The sequence below is a fragment of the Falco peregrinus genome, chromosome 2 (genome assembly GCF_023634155.1).
Source record: "Falco peregrinus isolate bFalPer1 chromosome 2, bFalPer1.pri, whole genome shotgun sequence".
Lineage (NCBI taxonomy): Eukaryota > Metazoa > Chordata > Aves > Falconiformes > Falconidae > Falco > Falco peregrinus.
The window spans coordinates 126357390-126382128 of NC_073722.1; the positions used below are offsets into that span (position 1 = coordinate 126357390).

A 24739-nucleotide genomic window follows, 5' to 3' on the forward strand; every position below is an offset into this window, starting at 1 on the left:
TGTGGCTCAGCTGTCCCAAAGAGGACCAACGCTAAAAATGCCCATTTGCAGCCAGAGATCAGGGCTCAAAGCTGGGGAACAGGCTCCCTGCTGTGAGGGGAGCAGGAGGGATAGAGCCAACGGCACACAGCTGCCCCAACCAGCTGCGGAAGCCAAATGCACTGGAAACACAGGAGGGGAAGCTCAGTGCTTGTGGCAGGAGCTCTGCAGCTCCTGCCTTGATGGTACCAGTCTACAGATGGACCTGGTTTGGGGGAAGCATGAAGAAAACAGCCCCTCCAAAATCCACCTGGCCAGCACAAGTCAAAAGGGAAAAGGAATAAGAACTGGGGGGTGGGGGGAAATCTCAACAAAACCACTTTCCCTGTCCTCAGCATGAGCGTCCAAAATACAAACCTCGAGTCACCAGAGCTCAGTCTTGCAATATAAACTGCACAGGCAGCTTCTAGCCTACCACAAGCTCCAGACACGGAGGTGGGAATTCATTTCATGCAGCTTAGGCATCTGTGACCAAGTTACTCATCTAGACTGCCTCAATAATCAGAGAAGAAACAGACTTGCATCCTAAAGCATTTTCTCTCCCTTCTCAAGGGACCCCAGCTAAGCAGCTGAGATCTTCTTTCCTGATCTCTAGGTGCCCACAAAAAATGTAAAGGACGCAGATCCTGACAACCCACAGCGGAACAAACCATTCAGCATCTGACTGGCACAAACCTCCATCTCCCTTCATATCCTCAGAGGGCAAACAAAGCTGTAAAACAAGCGGCCATAAGAGCTCTCAGGCGGCTGGTGAGAAGCTCCAATCTGGAAGAGTGGCACCAATACCAGGTGCAGAAGGGGAATGTGGTTGTTTCCTTATGCCAGCTCAGGTTTGCACGGAGAAGCTCTTGAGCAGCCTTTGATCTGCCTCTATCTGCACGCAGGGCTGAGCCTGACCTGTGGAAGCCAAGCCTGCAGCAAGGAGGCTCTGCATGGAGCAGCTCAGGTTTAATTAAGCCAGCGCAGGCAGTGTCTGTTGATGAGCCCAAGGCATGCCAGCCAGAAAGGGCTCTCCAACATGTGCATCTCAGCAGGGCGAGCGGCTCCATCCAGCCTCCCTGCCGGTGAAGCCAAGAAACGGTTCCTGCTTTAATTACCAGCTTCCTGGAGGATGGAGCTGGGGGCAGCTGTGGCGAGCCCGGGGGGACACTGCAGCCCTGTCCTTGCTGTCCTGGCTCGGGGGGACACCCGGCCACATGCCCCACAGACAGAAGCCGTGCACAGGAGGCTGCACAGGCCAGGCAGATCGAAGCGCTCCCAAGAACAGGCAATCCTTCACAGCTTTCCTGCTCACACATCCCCTCCCAGCAGCATGTTCTTACTCAGGGGAGGGATTAGGCACGCGCCACACCCCCAGTGCAACTCCAGCAGGAATCATTTCACAGAGCTGCCTCTTTGCCACCGTCTCTTACAGAAAGCACAGCAGGGAGTCAGGAAATCCAAGCCCACACGACATATCCCAACAGCATGGGGAGCAGAGCCGGAGGATGCTAGCGCTACAGCCCAGCCCCACCTGGCAGCACCAGCTGAATGATAAAGCAGCAGAGGTGCCAGATTAGTTTAATCAAAGGTAGTCAGCCTTAATCCACCCTCCAGGCACGCAGCAGAGGCGCAAGGATTGTGTAACAGCACACTGTTTCACTGCAGTGAGAAGCTAAAGAACTATCCTGACCAACCTCTCCCTTTTTACAGAGCCCTTGCTTAGCTATAAGAGAGGATTCTATCTCCTTCCTTCATTTCTCCATCTTCTTCCCCTTTGGTTTCACTCCATTCTACATCTTCCTCCCATCAACATCCCAGATTTTTACCAGCCCTTAGCAACTTATATTTAGCAATTTGTGCTTGTGAACAATTCTGCCCCAGCTTGCAGCCCTTGCTTGCCACCCCAGGAGGTATCGTTGGACAGCCACATCCCTGCTCCGAGTGCCAGGGCTGCATCTTGCAGCAGGCACTGCCGCCGTTATCCCGCAGCTCCATCCCCAGGCCCTGTTCACCAGCAGCACTGAGGAGCTACCATGCAATGAGACCCGTTCAGAGGCTCCTGAACCCTCACAGAGAGAAATGCTAAAGAGAAAAGTAACCTTGGTGATAACAAGAGGCAAGGCTTTATAACAAGCCAGCATACACCAGCATACAACAATAAGTTGTTAGGAACCAGAAAAAAAGCTACGTTCCAGCAAACAGCTAAAAAGGAAGAGAGGTGTATGCATTTACTTCGGAAGGACACTCAAGCTCTAGTCTCTTGAGTTTCTATTAAGAGCAGGTTTCATGCATTACAAAGCGATTTTCCCTTCCCTAGTTTATAAACCAATTAGATAAAGACCAAGTTAATCCCTTATTGTGTTCAGAGAGCCACAAGTAGACACCAAACACGCAGATTAGTCCATTTGTTTAACTGCCTCCCCAGGCTGTGGTGGGTGGGAGAGCATCGCACAGTACAGGCACGTACCAAACCCAAGCAGTGCCGAGCCCTCCGCTCCAGCAGGGCTGCAAGGTCTCACCACCAAAGCAACACCCATCCTCCACCCAAGCCCCGTAAGGGTGACTTTAATCCCAAGTCATCTCATCTCAGTTTACCTGCACTCAGAATAAGAACAGAGACATATCAGCTCACGCAGAGGGAAGCAGCAGCAGCAATGCCTGGGAGAAGCTTTATGGCTTTTTTTTTTTTAACACTAGCTTCCCCCCTGCTCCCCAGGCAGGGGTACCCCCCCACAGCAAGGCAGCCTGTGGCACACAGGGCGGCTGAAGACAGCCGCGCTGCCAGCCCCAGCTCCCTGTGCAGAGAGCACACAGGCCTTACATGTACCAGAGAGCCCAGCAGGAAGAGACCACCCCAGCTGCAGACCCACAGCAGCGGGAGCCTCACATTCCTCCTGGGAAACTGGGCGCAGCACAGCCCAGCTCACACCTTTTACTGCAGAACCCCTACTGACCAGCACACCCCAACCCTCCCGTGGCCAAGCACCAAGCAGAAGCACAAAATCATCAATATATCAGGAGAAGTTAAAGCAGCACTCACCCACTTCAGCTGTACAGCCAGACCAGGAGCCACAGTCCCAGCTGCTGAGGAACCCCCTTAACCTCCTTTTCTAGCAGGGCCATCCCAGAGCAGGAGCTGCCCCGCTCCCCACAGACCCTTCCCCTGGCACAGCTGAGCTGCATGAGGCACCTCAGCACAGCCAAGGCACATTGGCAGCAGGAGCAGTGAGACCCAGAATGTGGGGTGAGCCTGGGCTGGTCCTGCAGCACCCCAACATGGGCTGGCTGCTCCCTGGGCCAAGGTAACCAGAAAACAAAACACAAAAAAAAAGAAAGAAAAGATGGATTTCTCTGGTGTTCTGCCCATGAGATCTAAGAAACAGCTGTCCCCTGCCCACAGCATGTCATTTGTGCCTAAATTTGTGACAGGCTTTAGAAGATGCTGTCCCCGTGGTTTAGTGAAGTTGCTGCTTCACATGTGGTTGGAATGAGAAATGGAGAAATGGATGAACTGTGTGCAGCTGACAGCGGTCCCATGGCTCCTGGGAAGAGCTGGGAAAGGTCCCAAACCAATTCCTCCCAGTAAGAACTCACTAGTTAATACCTCTGCTCCTGCCAGTTCGGGGTCCTGCAGAGCTCACTCCAAGTCCAGCAGTTTTGGCAGAAACAGAACAGGCTGGGTATGTGCTCAGAGCTGAAGACACCCGGCCATGTGCTGAGGCAGGGAGCAGAGGAGGGGTTTTAGGGGGTGTGGGGGTTCCCACCCCAGTACGCTTTCACATGCAGAGGGCTGAGCGCAGCAGGCCCTTCCTTGTTAAGCCAGACTGTTTCCTGACGCAGGAAGAGTGGGCCACCGCTGCTAATCACCAGACTAATTCTCCTCCCTCACACCAGCATCCAGGCTGCAGCAGCTCTCCCCGCCACCCACTCTGGCTGTGGCTCATTGCCGGGGTCCTGTCCCCATCACACCTGGGAGCTGGGAAGTGGCACCTCAGCTGCCTCCCGCTGCCCCCCCGACCGCTCCGGGTGCCTTCGCCGTGGATGAAGGAGGTGGCAGCACCGGGGAGGCTGTTCTCATGGCGTTCGGTTGTTTCCCTGGTTTCTCAAGCTGGCAGCAAGGTTGGTTTTCAGGAGGCTTCATCTCCACATGCTCCCTCGAGATGGGGGCCAGGGCAGTGTCAGAAGAGGTGCTGCATCCGTGGCACTGGGAGCCAGGCGAGGCGGCTGCCCTCATGTCCCCCCAGCCGGAGAGGGCTGCCCACCAGCCTCCCGCATCCCGTCCCCTGCCAAAGCCCCTGTCAGAAACAAACCCAAATGCTGCCTCTTACCCTGGCCTGTCAGGCGGCCCCTCCAATCCCACGCACATCACCGGGATCAAAGGAGCACACTTTCACTGCGACGTTTTTCCCTTCCTGGTCTCTGTCCACCCACGTAACAAACTCCCATGTGAAAATGGCTTTGAGGTTCCCCAGGAGACAGCAGGCTCCTTCTCGGGGCTTGAAAACTGCAGCTGCTTCTGGCTTTGTCTTTTAAAACATATCAATCAGCAAGGGTTTTTTGGGAAGCACCCTGTCAGCACCCGTCCCCCTCTTCAACACTCCCAAGGACCAGCCCGACAAAGCTCCCCAGCCAGGCCCCGGGGAGCCAAGCCTGGCACTGCTGCCCTTTCTCCCACCCGGTCTCAGGGCGTAGCACCAAAGGAGGAACCAGTCCAGACTCCAGTCTCGCAGATGCCACACAGACATGCAAAAGGGGCTGAATGTCCTCTATACCCAAAGCAGCACCAAGACCAAGGTAGCTGCAAGAAAGGAGCACAAAAGCTGTGAGATAAATTTATGCAAAAGTGCTTGGCAGCATTTAAAACAGACCACAGGAGTCCTGACCCTGAGCACCTCTCTCCAACCCCAGGAAAACATCCCTTCTCTTCAGGCTAAAATCTCACACAGCCATGGTTTTTGAAATCAATATGCCAGAGTTTTGGCTGTGTTCAAGAACTCTTGTATCTGCTCCTGTTGTGCTTTGGAAATAGCCAGGAATGACCTCCCAAACAGAACCAGGAACCCACACCTTTGGAGGAAAAGCTTTAGCCCTGCAAATTGGACAAGTCTTGCTGTATTGATTCAGGGATAGAAACTGTTTGTTCTGTACTCTGCTGCTAAAGCAAAGCTTCACAAATGGCTTAATCAATGGGTGTTGGTCCAAGCGTACTGGGCACAGAGAGCTTCTTCCTGACCTAACACGAGTGCTCCCAGTCCACTCAGCCTTCAAAACCTCAAGCCTGGGATCTGTGGATTGTATTGATTGTACTGATTTGTATATTAGGAAGGACCTCCCTCCCCATTCTCCTTGATGGGAAATTCTCCTTTCCCCTGAGATGATCCTTCCTTCAGGAAGAGCTGGTCTGCACTGAGCCCCCTGCCTCCCTCACTGCACAGGGCATGACAGCAACACTGAGCGAGTCCAGGTACCATAATGCTCTTCCATCCAAGCTGTGCTTCAGCGGCAATGCAGAGCAAGTCCCCACCAAGACCAGCAATGGGAGAGCACCACATGCCCAGCACAGCTAGTGACCCGAGGGCTGGCAGCCACTGCTTGCCACCAAGGCAGCAGGCACACAGAAGCCACTGGCACCAAAGAGACAGAAATCTTCTCAGGTTCTGGAGCTCAGACCTCCGAGCCTTTTCCAAAATCCACAAGCAGACTGTTGGCTCCGTCCCCTCCCTCGTGAGTCACACGCCCACCTGAAACACAGCATCCTCTGCCCGTCTGTCAGGACCAGCCGGAGCTGCGCACTGGGCTTCTGTGGATGTGAGTACAGGCTGCAGGGGCTGGGTGGAAGCTGTTCCAAAACTGATGAGAAGGGAAGTCTCTGTGCCACAGAGGTGTGGTGGGAGCCAAAGGCCAGCTCTACAGTTTGTAACTATGTTAAGTGCATCAGCATCTCTTTGTACATCACCTCCTGCAACTGCCCAAGTACTCAAGAAAGTCACGGCAAACTTAAAAGTACATCTTTGCTTACACAAACATTTTTACAACATTCAAAAATCAGCCCTGAGAAGTAAACTCCAAACATTATCCTTGAACAGAAGCTGCTCTGCCAGCCCACCAGAACTACGCACAGTGGCTGGTGCTGTCCTGACTGACACGGCCTTGCACTACTCTCCCCTGGGGGGGGCACTTGGCTGTTGCATTCGACAGATCCACAGTCTCGGTGAAGGAGAGGATCCAGTGAAAAGGAGCCCTGCACCTTCTTCTGGCATCAGACTAATCATCCAATTCAGCTTCTTTTTTTCTGCTAGAAACAAAGACAAGGAAGGGTCACAGACTTAAAAAACCAAAACCAACAGCAGAAACCAAGAAGAGCAAATAACTATGTGACTTGGTAAGGGGCTCAGATATGCAGGTTATGAGATATATATGGCCGTAAATGGATAAGTTTGGGTTTTCTGTTGCACAGACCCCCAAACTTGCTAGCCTTTGTGTGAGCTTTAGCATCTGCCATGGCAGGAAGGTATCAGAGATGAAGCTCTAGCACAAATGGGGCACACTCAGTCTGGCACTGCACAGGGGTACCCCCATGGCCTGGCCACGCTGTGCAACTGCCACTGCAAGAGCAGAGAAAACCCCTTCTGCTTCTGGCTGAATGACTCAAAGAACAGAGGAGCTGAGCAGAGCATGGTAAGTTGCACGATCCAGGTGTCCTAAGGAATCTGTAAGAGCTGCCTTCAATCTTTCTGGTCCATCAGGACCCTCAGAGCAGAGTGGGCTTTTTTGTTCATCCCCAAGCAGCTCTTCCAGCAGGACTATCTAGTATCTGTCCAGCCTGGTACTGGTGTGGGTCTGGGGGAATCCTACAACAGACTATGAACTATGCTGAAACGGCAGCAGAGCAACACCACATGGAACTCCTACGCCTTGGTGGACTTGCTAAGGATTTAAACCGACAAACAGAGCAGTCTCTGGTCTACATTATGTAAAAGTGGGGGTGTCTGACCCTCCCCTTGCTTTCTGGGGGCAGGAACCAGCTCCCTGCAAGATATTTCTGTTCACCCTCATGCCACACCTGTAGGCGTTAGTGCTTTGCTTATCGCAGGCACTGGAAACAGACCAAATCCCCAGCGACCTTCCCCAGCCTAGGACACAGTGCTCTGTGGAAGAAACGTGTTAAGTACCACGGCTACAATCACCAGAAATCACCCTTTATGGAGGCAGCATATGTCCTGATGTCACTTGAGCTCACCTTGTTACCCCGTCTGTCCACTTAATGCCATTACTGAAGATCATTACATGAGCAGATCCCCTTTGGAGAGGCAGCTGCTTGGGCTGCCCACACACCTACCTCTCGGGCCCAGAAGATACGACCTCCAGCGGTGAACACAGCTGCTTCCGAATATACTCCCTTGATCTAATATCAGCCTGGAATTAAGGAGAAAAATGAGTGAAAATGGATTGATCAGCCTGCTTGGTACCTCCCCTTTGTTATCTCCGTATGCCCCTGCATGCCCTGATGTCAGTACATCACAAACAGCTTTTGTATGACTGTGTAGCAAAAAGGAACCTGCACGCTTCTTTCCTTGTTTGGTTTCTGTGCCTCACTGTGTGCTGCTTGGGAGAATGAAGGCTTAAAAAGAAGAAATAAGAGGGTCATGGACCAGCCATACTGGAGTACAGTCCCTTTCAGAAGCAGAAATGACATTTGCTGAACCCTTGCTGTCTGCCCCTTCATTTCTCACAGGAGTAAGCAGGTGAGGCAGCGGGCACAGACAGTTCCTGCCAGCTGCTGCCTAAGGTCTGCTCAGCCCTGACCTACCCCAAACACAGCAGGATGAACAGCCTAAGCAGGACCTAGACTGGGCTTCCTCGACAAGTGCCGGCTACAGCTGAGTGCATCACCCTTCACCAAGGGTTCCTATGGGACCCAGAGGATGACCTCGCACAGGCTTCCAGCACACACAGCAGGGCAGTGAGCCTTCTGGCAAGCACTGACCCAGCTAGAATCCCTTACCTTACACCTACACTGCACAATAGCTCCTAAGATGCCCTCCTCATCGTCCAGGGAAGTGACAGTAAGGATTTCCAGAGGCTTAGTAAGCAAAGGGAGAGTTTCACTGGCAAAGGGAGAGTTGCTGTGGTGATGGGCTGCTTCTCCATTGTGCCTTATCTCTACACTGCAACCCCTTTGAAGAACCCTGCAGCAGAGCCAGGCTGGAGGAGACTCGGAAGTCTGAGAGTGATCTAGTGCTTTCATCCTTCGAACCAACCCAAATGAGTTCTTCCACATGCAGGCAGGTCCAAATGCAGTGCAGGAAAATGTAACGAGCAGCTAAGCTCCTTCACCAGCAACAGCTCATCACTATTTGATGAAAGATAGATTTGTTAGAAATTTGAGGGCAAGGTAACTCTTCCCTCAAGAGGAGACATTCCAAGAAGTGCTGGTCCACCACCCTCACTCCATAAAGGGATCACATGCCATGATTACATGCAGGTCTTCGTAACGCTGAGGAGCTCCTGTGCATCAGCAAAATGCTCACAGGTAAAGATGCCTAAAAAAATTACTCCCCTTGAGCCCAGGACTCTGTCCACTCTTCTATTTCTTGTGATATTCTTCAATGCTTTTGCTCAAAGCTACCAAAATCCTTCAGCATATAATGATGCACAAAAGCAGTACATCCCCTGGTACCCCAAAAGTTGTTGGGTGTGCCAAAACCATATGGTTGTGAGCGCAGATCTCTGCGGCACTGCAAGGCAGTTTAGCATGAGACAGTGGCTCATAGATCCCTCCTCAACAGGTGGGGAACTACTGGAGTATTTTATTGACAAGTCCCAGAGCAGCAGAATGCCCCAGAAACTGCTGCAATAACCTTCACTGTATACTCAGTGAAACAGAAGTTGTGTCCCAGGACTATGCTAACAGGGACTCCCACTGGCACTGCAAGCAGGTGCAGGCTGCAGTCTGGCTCACAGCACTCCAAGATCATCCATGGTCTTTATACCTGTGACACTGTGATGTTCCCAAAGGATTAACTTTTCTGGTCACTAATCAGCTGAGAAACAGGACTCTGCCCTCCACAGGAAACTGTAAATGGAGAGGGGGAACACTGAGAAGGCTGTGAAGAGTTTGGGAATCTGGTGATCCAGCAGGCAAGTCCTCAAGAGCACATGGGATGAAATGAGAGAAGCTGGCCTTGCCCATTCCTGTACCCATCCCTTTCCTTCCTCTGTTCCAGCAGTTCTATGATGCAGCAACAGATGGAGAACCACACCACGCGTCTACTGCATATCCTTTTCCCTAGGCAAGAGCCTGGCTCATCCTGCCTATGTGCCTGATGAGCTGGCTGTGTGATGGTAATTACGCAGCTAAAGCAGGTTAAAACATCCACTAAAAGCAAACAGAGACAAGACACAAGCACGTTGTTGTGGTTTAACCCCAGCTAGCAACTAAGTACCATGCAGCGGATAGCTCATTCCCCTCCACCAGTGAGATAGGGAAGAGAACTGGAAAAAGGTAAAACCCATCCTGGGAAGTTAAGAACAGTTCAGTAACTGAAATAAAGTAAAATGTAATAATAATAATAACTGTAATGAAAAAGGAGATAACAAAAAGAGAGAGAGGAATAAACCCCAAGAAAACCAAGTGATGCACAACAGTTACTCACCCCCTGCTGAGCAATGCCCAGCCAGTCCCTGAGCAGCGATCAGCAGCCCCCAGCCAATTCCCCCAGTTTATATACTGAGCTCTATGGTGTGGGATATCCCTGTGGCTGGTGCGGGTCGGCTGTCCTGGCTCTGCTCCCCCCCAGCTTCTTGTGCCCCTCCTCACTGGCAGAGCATGGGAAACTGAGAAGTCCTTGACTTGGGGTAAGCATTACTTAGCAACAACTAAAACACCGGCGTGTTACCAAAGTTATTCTCATACTAAATCCAGAACACGGCACTGCACCAGCTACTAGGAAGAAAATTAACTCTATCCAAGCCGAAACCAGGACACACATCCTTGGCTCTATTGCAGTCCAAAGGCAAAACTGACAAGGAAGACAACAGGAGCAAATTACATGCCAGGCCATATCCATGCGCTAGGCTCTGCTTTCCAGTACCAAAACCAAAAGGAGTAACATTGAGGCTCTACAAAATTCACAATTCACTGCCCTCCTCATCTGAAACTGAGCTTGGAGCCATCACCTCATCAAAGCCATCCTCATGCAAGTGTCCAGTTCCTCCCTTCCTCTTCTGATAACACTATCCTGTGACAGGAGTCCTCCTGAGCTCACTAGGAAAATTAGATTGCTGTGTCTTAACAGCAACGCAGGACAACATGTGGCCAGAGTGGGGCAGGAAGAAGAGCAACGGAAATCCTAAGAGCTGGAAGAAAGCGTTGCTGGACATTTACTGGATGTTCTTGTCCCCCGCAAGTGTTACTGTTCAGCTTTCCAGTGCTGCACCATACTCGCAGAAGACTTAGATGCTATCAGAAGCATGCAGATCCTGGGCTCTTGGACAACTTTTAAGAACTGGCAGTTGACTTTTACATTCCCTCAAAGTTTTTTTTTTCTTTTTTAGAAACTACCTTTCTCAAAAACACTGCTATGCTATGACATTTTAGAACAGCTGCTGTGCCCCACCTCAAAGGCAGAGTGTCTCTCTCCACTTAAAAAGCAGTATGTGACCTTCCCAGCTGGAAAAGCTTCACAGCATATGATGATCATGCTAATAAAGTGGGTTAACGCATCCCCAGTGACTGTCCTTGAAGCATTTGCTACTGTTATCGCTATGCTACTTCTGAAGAGTCTCTCCCGCACCTCAAGAAGCTTCCCACCACCCCTCCCATCCTTGCTGCTCCTAGTCAGACCTCTCAGGTGCAGGCTCTGCCTGCTTACCACTGGAAACGCAGCTCCACAACTGCTTAACGATTCTGCAGGCTCGAGAATGAAAAATAGTTACACAAGGTGTGGTTTGTTTGGGAGATTTTTTTCCCCTTCGCTCTATAATTGGACAGTTTCATAACTGAACTGACAAATAACTTTGATCACTCCAGGATAAGAGATTACGTGATGTATTTTATAACAAGGGAAGGAGGTTGTTCAATAGAGTCCCTATTGGGAGACCAAGGTAGCAAGAGTCACATCTTCAAACCACTTTTCTAAGGAAGAAAAACCCCACCCATGTTCTGCTGAGAGACAGCTTAACCCAGCGTATTAACCAAGAGGCTAATCAATAAGATGGATAACTGTCCCGTAATAATCCTCACAGATTGTTTCTATTTTCAGAGGGGACTAGTGCTGGCATTAGGGTCTGGAACTGTTGCTTTGCCTGTTTTATGAGGGGCAGTGGTGATCTCTGTGTACACAGCAAGCTTGCAGTTAGTGGTACATCCAAAGGGACTTAAGAGTTTCAGGATATCAGTTGCTGATTTCCTTGCTGGGCAGCAGGAGCTATGCACACTGAGGAGAGGGATGATGGCTTATTTCTCAGTTCTCCTATGGGCAAGTGTTTAGTATTTCACATGAAGTGACCTGCAGAAATTCACAGCTCTGGGCAGGCCTACTTCTGTCCTTCTTGATGGGCTGAGGCAACATCAGGCTGTCCTATCAGCCACGTCCTGAGCCAGCAGGAACCAGCTGGGCAAGGTGCCAGCTGGAGCTAAAAGGATCAACAAGCGAGCTGGAGGCTGGTGTGCAGCCAACCAGGAACCTGAAACAGGGAGAGAGCAGAAGAATCAGTCCTAGCGCAGTCCTTGTCAGCTGGAGAGTGCTAAAAGCTTGTGTTTCCCCGCTGTGCATGGGGATCCTGGGTGTGAGCTGGCTTGAAGCGTGGGCAAACACCTGAGAGGGGTTCTGACCTCTGCCAGAAGTAAGCAAGGGCAGCTGCTCTCAGGAGGGCTTGGTATTGTTCCAGTGCCTCTCAGTTTGAATGCTTTGCTTACTTTTCTGGGATGACAACTCCTGCCTCCTTCAAACCCTGTCTGGGCAGCTCCAAGTGACAAAATCTCTGCAGAAGAACCTCAGAATCTCACAAGCTGGCTCAGCAGAGATCACCCTCAGGCAAGCAAAATTCTCCCAGGTTGCCCTTGCACTTACATGTGATGTAAGGACTAAGTGGGATGTAAATACTGATTGTAGGTGACAACGAACTTCCCTCTGCTTTCTCTCAAAGATCCCTTCTCTCACCTGCATCACAGCCACAGTTCCTTTGGCAGCACGACCACATTGTGGGCTGAATGCAAATCAAACCATTTCTGATCACTGCCTAGATGCTGTTGCATGCCCAAGAAACACAGCATACCCTACAGAGACTGGCCAGTTCCCCTAACAGCTGCACAGCACTACACCTACACACGCTGCAGCATAATACTGCCTTCATACAAACCGTAAACACAGCCTCAAGAAGGTATGGGCAGCTGAGGTATCTTAAGAACATATTTCTAGGACTACCAGAACACACAAACTAAGAGCTCATGATCCAGAAGTCTTTCACAACACTGGGAAAGCTCTAAGCACATTACCCATCAGGTCTGCAAGCTTGTTCTGGGGACACAACATAGCAAAAAGGCCAAGTCAGCCATCTGTGGCAGAATTCTCCACAGCCTTCTACTTCCTAACTCCAGCTTTCAGAGCTCAAGAGTTGAGGCTTCCAGCACTGTCCTATGTCAGAATCCGTGATAGTTACCATACAGAGGAACTATGCCAGGGAGAAGTCCTATGGAAACGTTTAAGTGTCTTTATCTCCTGCCGTTCCTCTATCTCTATAGTAAACACACTCCCTTTTGGATTTTTATTCTCTCTTTAAGGAAAGTGACAACCATTCAATCCATCACTCTAAATAAAGGTCGCAGTCAGAGAACTGGAAGAGTCTCAGAACACAAACACTGGAGGTAGCCTGAAATGAAATGAGGGTGATGAAAAGCTCCAAGACACCTTTTTGTTTCCAAAGGGAGTGCTTTTCCCCCTTCCTTTGAACATGCCAAAATGCACAGCTAGCTCAGAGCTCTGCAGAGACATCTGTCCCTTGCTGGAAGAGATTACATAAGAAGATCTATCAGCCTACTACCGTCTGGCAGGCAGTGGTTTATGAGATCAGAAACTCCAGTTCTGGTATGGACACTTCAAGGTTTGTTTTGCTCTTAAGGTGTTAGATTTTTGTCTGGTCTATAACCACAGACTCCAGACTCTGTTTTCAGAAAACACTGCAGTACCAATGAGAAGCTCCTGTGTGCAGAGACTGTAACGGCCCTCAGCAGGATCACCTCAGTGCTGCGTCGAGGAGCTGCAGAGCAAAGGTGGCCAGACACCTGACAAGCAGGCAGTGCAGCAAAGCGAACGGCGTGTTCCAGGGCAACGTTACCGACATGGGTATCTGAGCAGGCTCCGCTCCCTGGGCAGTCGCTGGGTCTGGCCTGCCTGAGCCACCAACAGCAGGGTGACCCTGAGAGAAGGGAAGCACTTGTCAGGCCAGAAGTCCCAGAGGCTTTACACTTCTCCGGATCCTTTCCTCAAGCCCCGTTGTGATTTAATTAGTCTGAAACTGAGCCTTTTGTGGCAGCTGGGCTCACTGACGGTGATCCAGTGCTGTCACCTACTGGCTGGCTGCCGCCCAGAGCTGCAGCTCTTACAGAGTGCAGTAGCAGGGAAAAGCCCAAAGGAGCACCACTGCAGTCTGTGCTAGGCTCAAAGTGCCCAGGAAAACTGCATTTCCAGCTCCCGTGTATTAACACCAGCATCACAAAAGTTGCCTGCAGAGAGGAACCAAGAAATCAGGCAGGCTGGGTCTGCAGTAAGGGCTGCGTGTGCTTCTGGGCACTGTGTCATAAGAACAAGCAAGAAATAAGGAAGGACCTGTAAATGACACCACAGCAGGCTGGGGAAAACAGGCCAGCAAGGGTGCCAGTTGCAGCACACCAGTTGGAGTCAGTAGAAAACTGAGGCTCCAAAATATCACCACAGGCTTGGCAACCACAGCCCCCTCCACTGCCTGCCTTCCCCTTCCTCAGCTCCCTTGCTTTTGTACCTGACGGATGGGCTCTGGGATCCGGTACCTGCAGCAGGACTTGACCAGGCGCACAGCTGTCTCCAGGCACACCTTGTGACCCACAGAGATATAAAGCGGCTTAGAGCTGTTGTAGCTACGCAGGACCTGTGCGTTCAGAAACAAGAAAAATCAAATACTTAAGAGGCTTATTTTAACAAATACAGAGTGGCAGATGAATTATAAGCTAGCCAGTTGCCTTCAGAAGGTGGGATGGTGGCTCCATATTTGGCAACCCCCAGCCTTCTTGAACCTCTTCTACTTCCCAGTATCTCCTCATAGGGACTGTTTGCCCTTACAGACCACTGTGGCCCCTCCTAAAATGCCTCACACTGCTCTGGGAAGCAGAGAGACTTGCTAATACAGCCTATGTTGAAGTAACACCAGACGCAGGAACTTTCGTACACCTGCCCCTTTCCTGTGCAGCACACTTCTGAGCCAGCTGCTCCCATACTGCATCCTGGCAAGCTGCTACAGAACTGGCACCTCTCCTTGACTGCGGCTCATGAACGGGGGTGCTGGAGCACAGCACCTCAGATGCCATAGCCATGAACGTGAACGTATCCAACACCTGAACTGCCAACTCCTTCTACAAATGTCTGAGCTCACAGAAAGGGGAAAGCAGCATTACCAGATACCTGTTCACACTGAACTAACATCACTGAGACAGTCCCACTTTAGAGACAACATTCTCCAGTGCTCTCAGCTACAAAAAGCTGGAAGACTTGATGGCCAAGCAAATAGGAAACTTCCCACAGCTTACCATGCCCAGGACTCTCCCTGATGTGCCTGTCAGTGGGAATGTATCTCCTCCCCTCTGCAGGGAACGAATCTAGGGATAAACACACACAAGATCAGTTTGTTAGGAAGTACTTACATCCCAAGAGAACTGGGACAGCCACATATTAAAGAGTGGAAATAAAATTCCCAGCCTAGCCTAACCTGCTCTCTGTGCAGCTCATCCCTGACCACGCCATCCACATGCAGGAGGTTCTTGGCCACTCCAATGCACGGTAGATCTGTCAGGACTCCAAGGTGACAGGCCACACCAAATCCTGCCAACAAGAAGTCACTGTAACTGCAGGACACTAGAGAACAGGAATCTCAAGCAGCAGTACAGGGACCCTGGAGACCAGGGTTCTCCAGTAAAGTCCTACCTCTTGGATGGAGCAGGCCATTCCCATCTACAAGTACCACCTAAAAAAAAAAAAAAAAGGAAAGAAAAAAACCAACTTTTTTTCCTGTGCACTGAGAGCCACTCCAATAAGCAAAGAGTGATGCTGGCCCTGTGAGGAAGTCTCTCTCAGTTCTTTTACTCCTCTCTGTAAGTGTCTTCCTGTAGTGTCTACAGCTGACTAAATCACAGTCATAGAATCATTTAGCTTGGAAAATATCTTTATGATCAGCAATGTGAGCTCTTAGCGGCTGGCAACGCTTTTCACTGGTGCTGCAGGCAGAATGGGACTCCCATGGTCAAGGCCTGGCTGTTCTGGGCTCAGTATCCCTGCTCCCTCAGGAAAGGGCAATAGATGCCTCAACACAACTCTGACATCGCACTTTCTGCTCTGCCAGTGGAAAACAGCCATATACCACAGTCTCAGGAGAGAGAAGAACCCCTTTCAGCAGCACCCTGTACCCTCACGACATCTCAACTTGGGACAAAGAAATATGTCACACCTGAGGTCTGAGCTTGGGCTCCTCCTGCTGAAGTCTCTGAACAGCTTCTACCAGGAAAGGGACCTCTCGGAAAGCCAAGAATCCTGCCACGTATGGGGCGCTCACAGCCACCATCCGGCAATCCTCATACAGCACCTGGGAGCAGTAAGACAGTGCAGAGACAATGACCCTCAGGACTTTGCTGGTTAGATCCTGACTGTTTCAGAGGCATCTCCTCTGGTTTATATCCCTTATTCTCATCTTTTTTAAAAATACTCTGCTTCTGGATCTCTCCCACAAAGCCAAGGCCACCGGGTTGTGTCAGTCTCTCACTCAGAGAAGTGGATGGATAATGGACTTGCTGACAGAAGAGGGCTGGACATCACCTATCATACCCTGCCTGAGAGTGAAGTCTTTGAAACAAAATTAGAGCAGCTATTCTAACAGACTGTGGGGGCACCTCAGAGTTCACCTAGTCAGAGCACTATCAAAGGGTGTCTGTTTCTGTGCAGGGATAGGCCAAAAGACACTCTGTAAGACAGGACCAATAAAAAAAAAACCCCAAACAATCATGCAGGACAAGTCAAGAATCAAGGCAGGATTTTAAATTCAGTTCATAAAAATCCCAGCAGCCAGTATCAAACTTTATTTCTCTGCTTGTTATAGATTTTACAGTGAAAGACAATTTTTATATCATTTTGAAAGCTGGGAAAGAGACCAAAAATCTTTATTAATTCAAGTAAAATGACTGTTGGATGTGAGATTCTCAGCAGTTTTGAAAAGGCTTTTTACATGTTACATCCCATATTATTAGCTGATTCCTAGCAAGAACTCCCAAACAAGACATCTGCTGTTTGAGTGCTACAAATGCTTTAATTTCCTCTCAATCAGCACTGAATAACAACGGTCCATTTTGTCTCCTTCTGGGTAGTGGGTGAGACTGATTATTTTCAACACATACCTAAACCAGCTAAAGCCTTTTGTGCCTGACCACAGACTACATCTCATCACGGTATTTTTAGATTTACCAACTAAATTGAACGCATACTAAAGCTATCGCTCCGCACCTTGTAAACTCCCAGTAATCCTACAAACCTCTTGCAATTAGGAGCAATTTGCATCACATCTTTCTTAACTTCTCTCCAAATCCTTAAACGTATTTTTTACTCTGTTCATTTTTCTTGCCAACAGTCGGAGGCTTTGTTGAACATACATGCGATAACTTACTGATGTCCGGCAAGGCAGAGGCACAGCAGGTAACAGCCTCTGTGTTAAAGTGTTCTATAAAAACTGTTATCGCACACCTGGACGGAAGGGGTGAAACTGTTCCCGTGCTGTTACCTCAAGAGCTGGGTAGCTGAGAACCACCAGGGAGGCGCAGGCGCTGGTGTCATCTCCTTTGATATAAGATAAGTCCACACCTCCCACTCTCTCCAGTCCTGTAAAACGTGAATCCTTTTGCCACTCCTCAGTGTCCTCCTCTACCACGCTGGTTTTCAACCGTGCCTGCTCTCTAGTGAAAGACCACAGAGCCACCGTGAGGAGGGTGCCCGTCCTCCCCAGCTCCAGGCCCAGCACCGCGGCCTGGCACCATCCCTGCCCCCATGGCCCCAACCGCGGGGGCGGAAGACCGGGGGGCTCTTCCCAACCGACCCCAGGGCTTGTGGGGACAGAGGAACCCCTCTGCTGCCTCTGGGGGATGCAACTGCCCTTGCTCTGTGCGTGTCGCCTCATGAGGGCCGTGGGGCGGCAGGGTAGGGGACCGCGGGGTGAAGGGGGCCGTGGGGCTGCAGGGCACCCCGGGCCTGCCCCGGTAGCGGAAGGGCAGGGGACCCCGCCGCGGCGGGCCCGATCCCCAGAGGAAGCGACGGGGGACCCCCGCGGCCTCCCGCAGCAGGCCCAGGCCGGAGGCGCGGGCCGCCCCCGCGCACGGTTGCCATGGCCACCGCCCCCGCGCATGCGCAGGCCGCGCCGTTACCGTTCCCAGCGGCGGAGCGTGGCGGGCGGCGGCGGCTCGGCCATGGCGGCTAGCGGAAGGCCCCGCGGCCGCGCCCCCCCCAGGAACGCAGGCGGCGAACGGCTGTTCCGGGCGCGGCGTGGAACAAGGCGGGACGAGACTCGAGAAACAGCTTTATTAGGAAACGCCTCCCGGGCGGCGGGAGGGAGAGCCCGGGGGCGGCAGCGCCCCGGCCCTTTGCCAGCTCGGCCCCGATTCCGCAGCGGTGCTGAGCCCCCGGCGACAGGACAGCGGGGACCCCCAGCAGCAGCCAGGGGAGCCAGGCCGAGACAACCAGTGGCAAAATGAATGCAGGTTGCAAAAAAAAAAAAAAAGGAAAAAAAAAAAAAAAAAAGCCTTTCCCAGGATCACAGAATGATGCTTTTTTTTTAAAAAAAAAAAATCCTTCATCTTTTTCAGGCAGTTTTTTTCCAAAGTCTCTGCCTTGCCACGCAGCCTTCTGTTCCTCCACCATCCTTCCACTGCATGAATGTACCCAGACTCTGCCTCATGCTGTTGGTACTGGAGTCAGTAAAAACACAGCCCAAAACAAACACCAAACCCCCAAAAAACAGCTCGCCCAGGTTCCAGAGTTGCCCCAAGACCCTCTGTTTGTGGCACAAAGGCCCTGGGCCACGGCAGTGGGGGGGGGGGCGCGCAGGCCTGCCCTAGACCTCCCAGCACTCCCTTTTGAAGAGCGCAGCTGCTCGCCATGTAGCAGTAGCGTGAGAGAGAAGAATCTCATCTGGGAACAGCTCCTGCAGCTCTGTAGCCAACTCAGAGTCTTTTTCGTCAAGGTAAGGAATAAGTGATTCCTTCAGGCTAGAAAACAGAGCAAAAGTAGTATTAATAGATAATGTACCGCAAACTACAACTGCCACATAATATTTTGTACACTAATATTAAGTACAGAGTTTTAACACGTGTCTCTTGTAATAAGAAAGATTAAACAGCCAGTCAGATTTAGAGAGAGGCTAAAGGACCCAGAAATGGGAGGCTGCAGGTCAGAACCAAGCTGTTAGGGCCAAGCTGTGCGCATGGAAAGCCAAGTGTCCTCATCTGAGCAACTCCAGAAGTGCTTGCATTTATCTTTAGCGCCCATGAACAGCAGCTCCTGGTATATTCCAGCAGTGTTCCTAAAATAACTTGTGTAAGATTAAGAGTTATACGTGCCAGAAACAGGCAGTGTGTCTTGGAACTAGCTGCATATTCTTAATGTTGATGATTCTGCTTTGTGTCAATCATGACAGTCATTTGCCAAGGGAACAGTTTCCATCACAAGCATTTTCAGAGACAGAAAAGCTCAAGTTAATAACAACTGTGTTTGGTTTGGGCTGCATAACTTACCTCCACGTGGGTCTTAATTCATCCACATCTTTGACACGTCTCAGCTTCAAGATTATAATTTCATGGAGCTCCTGCAGGAAGGTTTCCAGCCTTGTGTGGATAAGGAAGGTGTTGAGGAGCTTGGCCATCTCTGGAGTGAGCTCAGCTTTGTAGACTGTACTGACATCTACAAAAGGATCCTAAAAATGCAGTGAGGGGAAAAACAACCAACCATACACATCTGAGCAACTTCATTTTGCAAAGAGGAAACAGCTGATTAGGCACTAAGTCATCAGTGCACCTTACCCTTTTGAGGCGCAGAAGCTGCTCAGATTTGCGCGTAGAGAGAAGTTGCCATAGTGCTATGTTGTGCTTTAGGTGACATCGTCTGAAAGCCTGAAAGAAAAACAGATATATGGAGTGAACCTGGATGCAAGGGATGTATTTAGGAACCTGTCCGCACCCTGCCCTGCCCATGCAGGTCAGAACTGCAGCGCAATGCAAGCACAAAGAGTTCAGCAGGGAGCTCACCGAGCCCTTTTAACCTGGGTGGAGAAGCAATACCGAATTCTTTCTCTTCCTTATTTTGCCTTCAATAATCCATCCTTTTGGTATCACGAAACGGAGTGGGAAAGTGATAGGGCTATGTCACACATGCTTGTTATAACGCAGTGCCTTTGCTGCCACTGGTACAGGACCTCTTTTCACACATCATTAGGAGATAAAACCTTCCCCCCAACACCACTTCTGAGAGGTAAAGGGATATTTTCAATCCTGCTCAGCACCAGGCAAGCCAGTGTCACTGAAAGCTGACTCATAATTGAAAGTTCTCCCTTTTTGGAGTTTTAGCACTGCAACTAGTTATGCTGACACTCAACTGAGAATTCTCCTTCCTGGTGCTGACAGAAGAGCCTGGATCTACAGAGAAGAGTTTCACCTTCTGCACTCACCCTGCACCTGACTTTTCTCTGTTGGGTTTTGCAAGAACCTATTGAGTATCAACAAGCTAGTAGATGCTCCATCTTGCAAACACTGGTTGCAGGGGAAGGGAAAATTGTTTCCCCCTCACCACTGAATATGGTGGAGAGAGAATTCTATCACATATATTTTTCAAGCTGAACTAATGCTGAGCTTGGAGATCAGACTGGCTGGATTTAGTACAAACCAGTGTAGAATTTACCCTGTAAGAACAAGAGCTTTGGTCTCAGGACTCACCTGCAGTACATGAGGGTTCGTCTGATCACCCATCTGCAGAACATTTTCAATGTAGTCAGTCAGAAGCATTTCGGCATTCTCTCCAGCCATGGACAGGAATCCCAAGGTAATTTCAGTAACAGACAGAGCATCACAGACATCACTGTAGGACTGTAGTTCCCCGGTGATCATGTTCATCACAGAACTGGGGAGAGCACTCTGAAAACCAAAGCCAAAGTAGTTGCTAGTATTAGTCTAGAGCCAGTCCTTATTGCTGCTCAAGTTGCTAAAGTCGTAGAAGATGGCAGAGCCCCTGATTTAGGAAACTGAAAATATTTAACTATATCCCTTTCCTCATTAAATCCTGACTGACAAAAGGCAAGTTTGTACTTACTTAAGGCATGCTGGGAGATTAGCAGATGAGCCTTCAGATGAACAAGGCAAGTGACAGAACACAAACCCAGCGTTTCTCAGGATTGCCAGGGGTCACATGCTTGCCCTGTTTCCTCCAATGCAGAAACTCACCTGGTCCAGCTTATTCCTGACATCATTAAACAGCTGTTCATAATTGCGATCATGCCTGTACACAAGGGTAGGTATTCCCTGTCAGGAGGGAAACACATGGTTGTAAAGCTTTGGTAACATCGCTTACCCTGCTGCAGTGCATGCCTAGCTGCAGTAACCTCTGCAGGGCTCCAGCATCAGCCAAGAAGCTGTCTACAGAACACACAGCTAGCTGCCTTGTCCTACCGTTAGGGTGATGAGCGGCTTCCCCTGCAGGAACTTGCTGATGACTTGCTGCTGGATCCTCTCCAGATCAAAGTCCTGCAACGTCTCCCCTCCCTTCTCCATGCTGTACTGGCAGTTGGACAAGATCAGAGGGATCAGGTCTCTATCAACTTCATAGCTGATCAAGTGCAGGTCAGCCACTTCTGATGGACTGATCAAGTACCTGCAGAACAGAAAAGAGCCTCTACTTAGAGTGAGGAGCCTTTATGAAGGAGGGAAAGCCGATTGCATGGTAGCAGGTCATACAACAGAGCCCCCAGAAATGCCTAGCTGGAATAGCAACATACCTATCGTCTTCCCTGATGAGTTTGTTCACCGAGTGGACAAAGTCATTGTGCAGACCAATGAGGTAACTGGCTAAGGCTGTGGAACAGAGACCCAGCCCCTGTCGACGTGGCAGAAGGACCTCAAGCTTGATGTCCAGGGTCAGGTCAGCATCACAGTAGCCTTTAGGAAGCTTAATTTCCCCTGAAATAAAAGGCAGAGAAGACTGCCTGAGGTGGCCCGCCTAAAGCTAGCCCATGATGACCAAGCCTCTCTTGAGCTGACCCAGGTCAGGAGAAAGTATAGAACCTGAGAGAAAAGCAGTGCTCTTTCCATTACATATAAGCACTAAAGGGAGCAAGTTCAGGTGAGAATACTATAAGAGGGAAACAAATTCTTCTATTTGCACCTAGATCTTAAACCTTTAATGGCCAAGGTCAGTTCTGAGGATATGCCTCAGCATCACTTACGGGAGGAATGTGAACTATCAAAGAGGAGTAGCAGAGGAGCGTGGTCCAGCAACTGGCAAGCCCTCGCTTCCATCACTCTTGAAAAAATGCTGGCAAAGAAAGCTACTCACCGTTGGTGTCCAGCGAGCTTCTCAGCTTGTTCCAAACAGACAGAAACACATTCACTCTCCTCTGTAACAGGTCCCTCATCACATCTGAGGAATAACAGAAAGACAAATCCTTGAAACACCTTTCACTGGCAACACCATGATTCTCTGTAATACAAGAATTCTCAAAGCACACCACTGAACTCTAGGCAACAGCTCAAAGAGATCCAAAGAGACTAAACAGACATTAAAAACACTCTAATTGTATCAGAGTCATTTGCTCTGTTTCTTTGTATTCTTCCACTACTGACTACTGTTGGCCCAGGTGACAAGGCTAGATAGATCCTCAGTCTGATTCTGCATAACCTTTAAGTACTTTTCTGTAAGTACTTAAAAAAGTAAGTAATTGTACTTAAGTGCAATTGAAGGAGTTGCCACAAAATGCCCATGTGCTGCTCATGAATGGAAGAGAAGGACATCTATTCCACCTTTTAGGCAGGCCCTGATCTAGGGCAGAGCTTGAAAATTCAACGTACCCACTGCTGCATTGAGGGATTTAACTTGCCTATCTCTGAGCAGAGCCCCCAGCCCTTGTGAACAATCTTCCTGTGCTTAAATTATCTTTAAAGACACCTGATGACTTTTCCAAGCATAACTCAAGGGTTAAGGTCTCCAATTCATTTGGATGGGAGTTAAAAGGAAAATATGAGGGCTTAAGATTGTAAGATCAAGAGAAGTTTTCACCTTTGTTTTCAACTGGACTATCCAGCACTTTTTGTTTCACTAATTACAGTTTTGGCAGTCTTCTCACCTGAGGGGCATTCGTTGAGGAAGTCTCTGATTGAGCAGTGTTTGACATCAGCGGTGTTCTGAAATTGCCTCACCAAATCTCTCTGCAGAGCCAAAATCTCTGGTAGGAATTTAACCAGCCTCAATTCTGTTTCCTGGAAGAGGAGAAGAGGAAAGGGGGTCTATGAGTAAGGTTGTTGTTGGACAAACCATTTTTGAATACTTTTATGAAATTACTTTTTAAATGTTTAAAAGAAAAAATATTTTACACATGCAGTTCTCAAGATTATAGGAAGTTATGAGGACAAGGACACTGTATAATCCAGCAGTGGTTTAGTCCTGGGCAACTGGCCTGAGCAGGGTTGGACCAGACTACCTCCAGAGTTCCCTTCCAACCTCAACCAGACTGTGATTCTGCAAACTGATCTCTGAACGTCGTGGTCCCTCATCCCTCTATCACACTCACCTTCTGCAGAAACTTCCAAAGGAGAGGGACATTGTCCTTTGCGTTCTTTTGCTGGACTACATGGCCCAAGTTCTCCACCGAAACCCTCTTTCGGCAGCTCCACATCTTGGAATGATGTATGTGACTGTCCCTTGGCAGCTGGGACAGGAAAGCAACTGGGTCGCCATACACTATTTTCACTATTGGATTGGAAGAAATTCTGTCATCCTTTTGTATTTGTCTATTTATTTTCAGAAGTTTCTTATCCAAATCCTGCATTAAAAAAAAAAAAAAAGTATCAGAATTGGCAGTGTCCTGCCATGTTGAACCTCCACTAGAGTCTATTTCCCTTACACTATGATGACCAATTGACACAAGCATGTCAAAGCAGAAGATGAACTCCTAGAAAAGGCATATAAAACATACTGCAAGACAGCTGTTTATACCATAAAGTTCTCCAGTTCATGCAACTCACAGGTCTTCCATTCTTGAGATTATGTATATGGTGGTGGGTGCCAGGGAAGGCAGATAGCATATAGTTGTTCCAAATTAATCCTCACTTGGACAAATACATTCAACTGAGCTGAGACACTTCTGCTCTTCCAGCTATACAAAATCATCATAGCACAACTCTAGTCTCAGATACTCGTTTCCACAGACAGAATAAAGTTGGTTGACCCTTACAAATTGAAGTGAACCTGCAGTGGTGTCATAGATGGCTTGGCTTTAGGAATAGCTGGGAGAAAAGTGTGGCACAGATACTCTACAGCAGGTCAGATTTCCAAGTTAGTCAACTTTGAACTGCACACAGCTGCTGAAATTTTATACAGCAAGTTTCTCACCTCCAATTCAGGAACAATAATTGTGTTTGCAACATCTTTTTCCCAGTTGTTTCTCTTCTCCTTGGTGGAGAGCACATCATCAAACTGAACTGGCCCTGCAACAGCAATATTTAGACTCTTACATCTGCAATATTTCAGCTAAAAGAAAGCACAGATTCTCCAAGTTTCCAGATGTGACATCCTTGCAAGTTAGCATGACAAGGCAAGACCATTTACAGAGATCCTAGAAGCTGGATGAGCACATCCTGGTCTAGCTGGAGAGTGTCATTCAAAACAGCACACAGTGATTGCAGGTTTTCAGAAGCTTCAGTCCAGTCACTCATTTGAATTATGTGGACATTTGTACAAGTCAGTCATAATCCCAGAGAGGTTAAACAAGTTGTCCAAGGTCAGAGCACAATCAGTGGCAGATCAAAGAACAGCACTTGGAATCCTGATTTGTGCTGTTACACACTAAAAACACGGCTATTACATATAAATCCCTCTATGACAATGACTCATCAACTTCAACTCCAGATTCTACTGTGAACCATACTCTGCCATCCCTCTTCTACCAAATAGCTTCTTGATAGTCATTCAGAGGGCAGTATAGTATATACACATACACAGCATGAGCTACCTCTGCTGTGAGCTGAAAGCTCTGTCAACATTTCATGAGGTTATTTATTCAATAATTCCTTTCCAGAATTATACACCAAACCCTGCAAGCTCAAATACTTGACCAAAAGAGAAGTAAACAGCCAAAAATTCTTCACCCCCTACAGTAAGAAACAACCCTTAGACTTATGGATCTTCCTCATCAGCTCAGCTGCTTCTTGTTAGAAACAGCCTGTTAGCAAAGG

The 24739-nt window shown here is 49.3% G+C and overlaps 2 protein-coding genes across 8 annotated transcripts in view; both read right to left on the reverse strand.

Moving 5' to 3' along the window:
• Positions 1 to 6006: 6006 nt before the first annotated feature.
• Positions 6007 to 17808, reverse strand: ENDOV (endonuclease V). Of its 6 annotated transcripts, none has more exons than XM_055797800.1 (9): positions 17675 to 17808; positions 17038 to 17209; positions 15718 to 15852; positions 15198 to 15237; positions 14983 to 15095; positions 14804 to 14872; positions 14023 to 14148; positions 7361 to 7437; positions 6007 to 6313 (listed from the first exon to the last, which is right to left on the reverse strand). In XM_055797800.1, exons 1-9 carry the CDS (start codon positions 17716 to 17718, stop codon positions 6286 to 6288), a joined length of 804 nt encoding a protein of 267 aa, XP_055653775.1. In that variant the 5' UTR covers positions 17719 to 17808; the 3' UTR covers positions 6007 to 6285. The 6 variants fall into 6 exon arrangements, with proteins under 6 accessions (XP_055653775.1, XP_055653774.1, XP_027651847.2 ...); XM_055797799.1 differs by having other exon boundaries at positions 6007 to 6316; XM_027796046.2 differs by lacking the exon at positions 17675 to 17808 and having other exon boundaries at positions 17038 to 17649.
• Positions 17809 to 17814: 6 nt separating this feature from the next.
• RNF213 (ring finger protein 213) overlaps positions 17815 to 24739 on the reverse strand; it is a 55062-nt gene continuing 48137 nt past the window's right edge. For both annotated transcript variants that reach the window (XM_027795994.2, XM_055797788.1), the window contains exons 56-66: positions 23898 to 23992; positions 23077 to 23328; positions 22633 to 22765; positions 21846 to 21929; positions 21289 to 21469; positions 20963 to 21164; positions 20738 to 20815; positions 20234 to 20431; positions 19325 to 19414; positions 19040 to 19218; positions 17815 to 18514 (exon numbers count right to left, since the gene is read on the reverse strand). In XM_027795994.2, coding sequence (XP_027651795.2) covers positions 18361 to 18514; positions 19040 to 19218; positions 19325 to 19414; positions 20234 to 20431; positions 20738 to 20815; positions 20963 to 21164; positions 21289 to 21469; positions 21846 to 21929; positions 22633 to 22765; positions 23077 to 23328; positions 23898 to 23992 — 1646 coding nt within the window. In that variant the 3' untranslated portion in view covers positions 17815 to 18360. The remainder of the gene's footprint in view (positions 18515 to 19039; positions 19219 to 19324; positions 19415 to 20233; positions 20432 to 20737; positions 20816 to 20962; positions 21165 to 21288; positions 21470 to 21845; positions 21930 to 22632; positions 22766 to 23076; positions 23329 to 23897; positions 23993 to 24739) is intronic.